Consider the following 9,475-nt stretch of genomic DNA (forward strand, 5'->3'; position numbering starts at 1 on the left):
TGCTCGAGTGCCATTTTTGCCTGATCTTGATTGGCGATGGTTCTATCCGTGAGAAAGTTATCGAAGTGCTTGAGAATATGGTAGTTGGTTGGCGAGGAGGTCTGGAGGCAGAACTTCGACGCTCAATTCGTTTCATTTCCGGACTGTGATGTGTGAAATGTGCGGACGAGTGTTGTCGGACATCTTCTGTTGACCAGTGTTGCTACTGACGCAATTTTCGGAACATTTCGTCGATTTCCTCACAATAGGACTCTGCTCTGATGGTTTGACCCGGTTTCAGAAAGTTATAGTGAATCACATCAGCTGCTGACTACCATGGTATTTTTTTGTTGGGTTTTTGCCTTTGGGAAGAGCCTGGGTGACTCATCGGTGTGCAACCACTGTCCTGAACGTCTCCAGTTGTAGAGGATCCATTTTTCATCACATGTCACACATAGTTTTGGATGTGCAAAAGCAAAGAAAAACAGACCTCGAAACATGACAATTTCTATTGATTATGAGGCACAAACTTTTCGAGCTTTCTGACCTTTCCAATACGTTTAAAACTATCAAAAACCGCATGGGAGCTGACGCTCAGTTCTTCCACCATCCCAAGCACTGTTTGTGATGGGTGAATCTCCACCAAGGTCCTCAATTCCTCGTTCTGGGTTATGGTAGTTCAACCACTTTGGTGCTCATCTACGAGGCTAAAATCTCCGAAACAAAATTTCGTAAACCAATGTCGAACAGTGCGTTCATTGACAGTATTATTGCTAAATGTGTATACCGAGAAGAGGTGTGGGGAAAGGACTGCACCTTGTGGGACCCCTGCAGTGACTTCGCCTGTCAGCTAGAAAAGACTCGATTAATCTTACCATTGATTTCGTGTAGCCAAAGTTGATCATTTTGGCCAAATGTCCGTCATGCCAGACTCTGTCAAACGCCTTGGAGAAATCTAAGAAAATCGCTCCGGTGTTGTATCCTTTGCCTAGGTTGAAGCCTTCCGTGGTAAAGTCTACTATCCTCAGGACTTGCAGCTCTGTCGAGTGTTCTGATCTGAAACCGAACTGTTCATGTGGTAATATTCCTAGTTCGTTGGCTTGATCCTCTAATCTTTTTAGGATGACACGTTCTGCCACTTTGCTTAAGGAAGGGGTTAAGCTGATTGGCCTGTGGTTATCCGGGAATAGGTGGTTCTTCTTTGGCTTCGGGATATAGATAACCGTCGCCTCCTTGAACGGGTACGGGAAGTACTGCAGTATAACATTTATGATGTTATAGCTGCTATACCCTTTCCTGGTAGGACTTTCAGAGCCCGGTTTGTAATTTGGTCTGGGCCTGGGGCTTTCCGAGTAGCTAGACGTGTTACGATATCTTCCACTTCCTCGGGAGATGTTGATGCCAGGGGTTGCGCGTTGTCCCTTCTTTGTCTTCTGAGTCTACGTACACCTGTGTCTCTATTTCTTCTACTTCGTCCGTGAACGGGACGTCGTTGTATCTACACTGCCTTTCGAAATTGTCCGCGAATGCTTCCGCTTTCTCTTGGTCCGTGTAGACGATTCCTTGCTCGCCGTGTATTAGCGGGCCTGGCTTTCGAGGTCCCTTCCTAAGAGTTTTCTGCATTCTCCATGTAGATGTGTCTTCAATATTTAGTTCTTCCAGACGGGTTGTCCATTGTTGATCTCTGATTTCTTTTAATTGTTCTCGCAGTATTTCTGCCGGCTCTTTGCATACACCTTTTATCCATTGGTGCGCGAGTCCGTTGATATCGCCTTTTCAGGAGTCTTCTGATTCTAATGAGCTCCATAATTTCTGGTGGGAGATGCTCTTTGTAATTTCTTTAGAAACTTTATTTTTCAAGAAAATACCAAATTATACTTTTTGACGTCTATTGACCTTTTTTGACAATCAACAACAACAAATTTTTTACAAACATATCTCACTCATAGCTAACTAAATGGAACAAAAAAATATATACTGAATGATAAACAAATAAACAAAATATATAATCTGTAACATTCTCCCCACCGTAAATGTTCTTAAGAATTTTCACCAAATTCAACATCTACCCTACAGATTTTGGTTGCAGGACATTTGAAGACCCCTGTAGATGTTTTCACCTCGAGTACTCTCGTAACATTGTCCTTTCTTGGAAATACTGCCGTAATTCTACCTAATGGCCAAGTATTTCTCGGAAGGTGACTATCTGCAATAACGACTACATACCCAACCGCAACAGGTTCATCATCCTTGATCCATTTTGCACGCTTCGATAAAGTCGGTAAATATTCCTTGATCCATCTTGACCAAAATATCTCTGCCAGCCTTTGAGACTTCTTCCACTGCTTTCTTAGGTTTTGTTCTTCAAATTTTGTTGGAAATGGATTTTCTGAGGGTGAACCAATCAGAAGATGATTTGGCGTTAAACACTGATGATCGGAAGGATCGGTTGAAACATGAGTTAATGGTCTACTATTAACTGCATACTCAGCTTCTGCGAACAATGTTAATAAAATGTCATCTTTAGGAGATTCTTCCTTTAAATTAACCCCCAAAATTTTCTTGACCGAGCCTATTAACCTTTCCCAGCATCCACCCATATGTGGACTACCAGGTGGAATGAAGTGCCTTTCTATCTCCATCTCTGTCATTCTTCGAGTTAGCTCCTGGTGATCAAGTTCATGGACAATTTTAAAAGTTCTTCATTTGCTCCCTTGAAATTTGTGCCATTATCTTAATAAAGGCGTCTGATGGGACCCCGGCGTGATATCATCCTCCTTATGGCCATTATTGTACCATCAGCAGTGAGGGAGTGTGCGATTTCCAAATGAATTGCACGAATTGTGAACCGTTTCAACCATTCTAACCATCTATGAAAGATTGTTTTTGGAATCTTATCCGATGCCACTTCGCCAGATTGCATGTAGAATGATTTTTCCCTTAATAGACAAGAATGTGAGAAAGCCTAAGGGATCAAAAATCGACATAACCAACTGCAAAACTTGGCGTTTTGTAGGAATCACCGTACCCATAGTTATTTCTTTGGAAACCATATGATAAAAGACTTTAAATGTAAACGAATCGGATTTCACATCCCACCATACTCCTAAAATGCGGTCCAACGATGACTTATTGAAATATTTTTCAACATGTTCATTTCCGTATTTTGAGATAACCAAAGATGAATTTGAAGACCAATTAACAATATCGAAACCACCTTTTTTATGAAGTTCAATGATTCTTTCGATTTTTGAGAGTGCTTCTTGCTCTGTATCACAACAATCCAGATAGTCATCAACATAGAAATTTCTCTCGACATCTTTAATCAATTCAGGATTTTTGATTGCTTGGCATTTAAATTTTTAACATATTGTGCGGAACATGGAGAACAAGAAGCACCGAACATCATCACCTGTAACTCGTATTCATCTACCTGCCTATGTTGCTCGCCATTTCGCCAAAGAAACCGCTGTGCATATCTATCCTCCTTACGAATTTTTACTCTATGGAACATCTCGATTATATCCCCACAGAAACCCCATTTCGATCGACGAAAACGCATCAGAACACCTGGTAATTAAGTCAGATAATCCGGACCTTGCAGAAGGTTTTCATTTAAGCTGGTACCATTACTCTTAGCGGCAGCGTCAAAAACAAGTCTCAACTTATTAGGCTTATATTAGGATTTACGACACCAAAATGTGTTCAATCGCCTTGGAAGTTTATAATTTTCGAATGTTCCCCTTTTTTAAGTAGTCACTGATTTTGTTGCAGTACTGATCAAAATATGATTTATTCCTCAACATTTTTTTCTCAATACAAATCAACCTTCTCATAGCATTTGATTTACTTTCAGGTAAAGTTACATTGTCATTTTTCCAAATCAACCCTGTCTCATATCGTTTTTCATTTTCTAAATAAACTGTGGTTTTTTCCAAAATATCAAGGGCTCTTCTATGAGCAATGTCAATAATTCTATTATTAACGGAAACGCCAAATGTTTCGGTACTAAAAGATTCCCTGACTAGACGATTCAGTTCATCATTGTTATCGCAGGGGAACAAATGTGGAAGCTATACACATTTTGATCAGATTCTGAAATGTTTCCATGGATAACCCATCCTAAATTAGTTTTAGTAGCAATTGGACTATGTTCAGAACCCTGATAAACTTTTCTTGCTACTGTTAAATGGATATTGTCCTGACCTATGAGAACAGTAGGATTTGCATCTACCATATCTTGAATAGGTAGTCCCTGAAGATGTACATAATCTTTGAAATTATCCATCACGATGGTTTGAGAAGGTAAAGACAAATTTGTTACTGTTCTCAAACCACTCATTTGGAAGATTCTTGCCCCTTCATGAACTCCAGAAATTTTCATATTGATACATTTTGAACCTTCATCATATGAAACAATATTCTTAGCCCATTGCATGCACAAAGGTTTGGTTTCCCCTGATAATCCTAGTTGTTCTGCGATCTGACTTTCTATCAAAGATATGGTTGACCCCTCATCGAACAGAGCATAAGTATTTATATACCCTTTTGGGCCATAAATTTTGATAGGAGCTATCCTGAGAAGAACTTTAGAATTATTGTTGGTGAGACAAACTGTTTGAACGCTTTCATCAATTTTTTCAGTAGAAAGTTCAGTAGAAACTTTACTTTTATGCAGAAGGGTATGGTGGCGTAATTTGCATCCTTCAAAGCCGCAGCGTTGTTTTGATCTACAAAACCTCTTTGAATGACCAGTTTTCAAACAACAGAAGCAAATGTTGGTTTTGTATAATTTTGACCAACGAATATCTATGCTATCATTTTTCAATATGGAACAATTGTAAATTTCATGACCAGTTTTATTACAGTAAAGGCATTTAGGGTCATCGTTTTCTTGATTTGTAGCGACCAAGATATTTTCCGATCTTGAATTATTACATTTTCTTCTGTCTTCATTGTAATTTCAGACTATTGGGTAATTTTCCTACCAACTGCTCCAGTAAAAACGGATTATTCAAATGATTACTTGCCTCAAATTGCTCCAACGTAGCCACCAGGTTATTGACATGACATGAAAATTTAACAAAATTATTAAAATCGCCATCTCTAACAATAAATTGCAAATTCTGAGTTTTGTTAATCAAAGAACCAATGACGTATTCTGGACGACCAAAACGCATTTCTAATGTTTCAATAACATGAATAATATTTTCAGGGTGCAATAATAAACTCCTTAACGCTTCAAGAGCTTCCCCTTTCAGGCACCTCTGTAACATTAGCATCACTTCATCCTCTGAGTTTTGATACATATTAGTTTTCCTGTTAAATTGACTGATGAATAACGGCCAGTCTTCTGGTTTGCCATCAAAAAAAGGTAGTTCCTTAGCAATTGCTTGATTATTTGAACAATTTCCCCTCGAAACACTTCTAATGGCATCGGCGACAACATGACATAATTTTGAAATGTCATTTTCCTGTGGCATATTTGTGTTTTGAATTTTCGTTTTTTCTGGTGAAAAAGTAACAGAATGCACTTCACACTTATCAATCCATTCTTGTACTCCTCTGAACATGCTTTCTTTATCTGTGCTCTCTGCAAGCGATTTTCTCGAACTGATATCTCCTGTAGAGCATAACTCTTTCTCTTCAATTCTAGTTTCAGCTAACTCTTTCTGAAGATCTAGAATCCTCATTTGATTTTCAAATTCCTGCTTTTTCATTTCCCTCATTAGCTCAGTCCTCGCGACCTCAGTCTCCAACGCCAAACGCTTCCTTTCAATGTCTACCCTCTTTGAGGATACCTTGGATTCATTTGATTTCCTTACCGATTTTCTAGTAGAATCTGATACTTTTGATGAATATCTGATTGATCCTGGATCTGTTCCATCCCTACTGCCAGTTCTATTAGATTGTACATGAAATCCGGAACCTTTCGGCTCTTCTATGGGAGCTGTTTGGACAATTTCCAGCGCCTGAATTGCGTCTCCTTGCTGATGCGAAGACATGAAGATATTTGATTCTGACTGAACAGTGTCATGAATACTTTGAATATTACTCTCTAATGCCAGCGGCCATCGAACATAATCATCAAAATTATTGGTCTTGCCAGCATTTTTTTTCTGATATCTTCTTCGATATTCAGACATGTTTCTTTTTCAGTACGTATTTGTGGACTGTAAATACTATATTTTGATGTCTAATCCGGCTCGAAGGACCATGTAATTTCCTTAGAAACCTTATTCAAGAAAATACCAAATTATACTTTTTGACTTCTATTGACCTTTTTTGACAATCAACAACAACAACTTTTTTTACAAACATATCTCATTCATAGCTAACTAAATGGAACAAAAAAATATATACTGAATGATAAACAAATAAACAAAATATATAATCTGTAACACTCTTGTAAGTTGAAGCGCTGGGTTGGGACTTCCCGCGCGCTTCTTTCCATTGTTTGGGTGATCGCCTGTTGCAGCTGTTGTGTGGCGTTCTCCAGATCGGTCTTTGTTTCGATGCGTGGTATGTCTCCTAACGCATCGTGAATGGTGCGCTGGAATCTTTTAAAGTCGATGACTCTCTATGTTGAATTATCTGGTTCCACTTCACCTCTTCCTATTGTAAATAGAATGGGGTTGTGGTCTGCTGATCCTTCGTCAAGTACTTCCATCTCCGTAGTAGTGATGTTCTGCACTATCGCGACGTCCAGAATGTCTGGTACTTGGTCTCCTCGTGGGTAATGTGTTGGGGATTCTGGTGCTACTACCACAATATCCTCAAATTCTTCTAGTATTCTGGCTAGCTGTCTGCCTCTTTGATTTCCATTCCTGCAGTTCCAGTCGCGCGACTTTGCGTTGAAGTCGCCTATGGTAAATGTTGGGTGATGATCTGGGAATTCAAATGGCATAAAACTGAATAGTTACCAAACGTCGGTAATTTCTTTGTAAGGCATGGGCGGCATGGTATAAATACGAGGTCTAATCATTATTTTTATGTGGGAGGTGTTTTATTATTAACCAGTAAATTTATCATACCTGGTACACAGGTCTATATATTTATGAATCTGTGGTATTTGTCAAAGAAAATATCTCTTTTTGCGATTCATGATAGGAACCATACCCACAACACACGAAACAAAAATAACCTTTTGAATATAAAAGAACATTTGACCTATCTTCAAAAAAAATACCTTTTTCAATCATTAATATTTATAACAAGATACCTGAATCTCTGAGAACTTTGTCTTCTTTGATCATGAAGAATAAATTGAAAACTTCGCTTCTCTCCAAAGCTTATTATTCGTTGGAAGAATTATCAATGATAATTTGAACTGATGTTGTTTGTGTTGAATTTTTCATGTCGTATCATTCTGCATTGTGATGTAGTTTAGTCTCTTTTGAACCCTACATAGATGTATATGTTCGTATTCTGTATCTACTATAGTAATATTACATTGAGTATATTAACTGTGATAACCTTGTTATTCATACATCTGTGGCCATTTATATTCTTAACTAATAGTAATGATACTGCCTGATGATTTTCTACTATTTCTATAATGTTTACTGTAATTGACATGTTCTACACCTGAAAAGGTTTGTTATTACAAAGAACTAGTAAAGGATATCTATCTATCATTAATATCTGTTAATTTTAAAATTGGTAATTCCAGGGTGAATGAGAATTAACTTCTCGAAAGTTTGACTTTTGCTGTGTCCACTTGTAGATCGTATTGCAATAAAATTATTATTATTATTAATCTTTCATTTAGCTTTTCCGATCGACTTTGTATACCTAGATTAAACCATTCAAATCAATTGTATACTTCCCATCCACATAGGTTAGGTCCAAAGTGAGTGGGTCTATTCGACCCTCCACTGCAACCCGCAAGGGTTGCGACCAAATAAATCCAACTTCTTAACGAAGCCGATTAGTTTGTATGGTGGGTGGTCTTATAGGTCAGATGGTAATAGTACGGCTCTGTCGAACTCTAAAAACCTGATTTGGTCCCCAGCGGGGCAGGCAAAAAATATGTGCTCTGCTGTTTCATCATTTTCCAAACAGAGGTGACACGCACCTTCCGATAGTCCGAGTCTCTGCATATGATGATTCTGTTAGATATCGTAGTTCATCCCTACTGCAGTCCAACAACTGTTTGAAGCTTTGAAGGGTGAATAAACGCCTTGGAGTAAGCCAATCCTGGAAGATTCTGCCAGAAGCCCATAAATCTTCTTGCCATTCAGGTGTTCAATCTTTGTTTGATAAAACCTAAAGCAATGCCAATAACAGGTTCTGGTCCGATGAAGCTGCTTGCAGCACCCTCCTTTGCAAGGGAGTCAGCCAGGAATCCAGACCAGAAACAATATGTTAAGTCTTCCACATTAACGTATTATCTTGGTTAAAATCCTATATAAGTGGTCGTCGTATGACTGTCAAATATAATAATATCGTGTCCAAGGAACATGACGTAACATTAGGAGTTCCTCAGGGATCAGTATTGGGACCTTTACTGTTTGTAATATTTGTTAATGATCTCGCGCAATATATTGATATTGATAATTGTTATATAACTATGTTTGCAAATGATACCACAATGACGATTACTGGAGCCACACTATAAGATATACTAACAAGTTTCAAAGATGTTATTGATAGATTTACTTCATGGTGCCAACGTAATCATTCAATATTGAATACCTCTAAATCTGTCTCACTGAAATTTTATAACAGAAAAAATAACATCCCAAGGGAAATTGAACTTACTGATGAAATAATGATGTCACGTGACGTAAAATTTCTAGGAACTATATTAGATGAATCTCTAAATTGGGATCTGCATATTGATAGTGTCTGCAAGAAACTAAATTCAGCTTTTTTTGCAATAAAACAAATGAAATTGTGTGTAGATTCACAAAGCCTTCTAAGAATATACTTTGCAATGGCATATCCACATGTTTCTCTAAATATTATGTCATGGGGATGTGGTAGAGATTTTAATAGAATATTTGTTGCCCAAAACCGTATTATAAGATTAATTTTTGATATGAACTATCGTGATAGCTGCAAACCTATACTCATAAGGGAAAACTTGTTATCAATTCCATGCATATATATATATACTGAAATGTGTAACTTATTTAAGAAGCAACCTTGCATCTTTTAAAGTGAATGCGGCTACTCATAACTATTGTAAACGTCATGGTGATATGTTGAGAATACCCTCTCACAAAACAACCAAATTTAAAAATTCTCCATTATATAACTCGATCACACTGTACAATAAACTACCAAATGCTATTAAGGAGTCTAAATCGTATGAAATATTTAAGAATAACACTAAAAAATTCTTGACAGAAAAGTATTTCTATAGCGTACAGGATTATGCTGTTGTGATATTTGTTTTAGTTTTTTTTTATTTATATATGACAAATCATGATTTTAATTGTTTTTATATTATATAGTACTTTTATTGACTTACCATATGTACATTAAGTAC

General features: G+C 37.5%; 1 protein-coding gene across 1 annotated transcript; it reads right to left on the reverse strand.

Moving 5' to 3' along the window:
* Window positions 1–2,018: 2,018 nt before the first annotated feature.
* On the reverse strand, window positions 2,019–2,630 carry LOC141482459 (uncharacterized). Its single transcript, XM_074175788.1, has one exon. The coding sequence runs from the start codon at window positions 2,628–2,630 to the stop codon at window positions 2,019–2,021; it is 612 nt and encodes a 203-aa protein (XP_074031889.1).
* Between the last annotated feature and the right edge of the window lie 6,845 nt (window positions 2,631–9,475).

This window comes from Leptinotarsa decemlineata, unplaced genomic scaffold (assembly GCF_025532065.1).
Source record: "Leptinotarsa decemlineata unplaced genomic scaffold, Ldec_3_MD MMD2_tig00001064_RagTag_RagTag, whole genome shotgun sequence".
Lineage (NCBI taxonomy): Eukaryota > Metazoa > Arthropoda > Insecta > Coleoptera > Chrysomelidae > Leptinotarsa > Leptinotarsa decemlineata.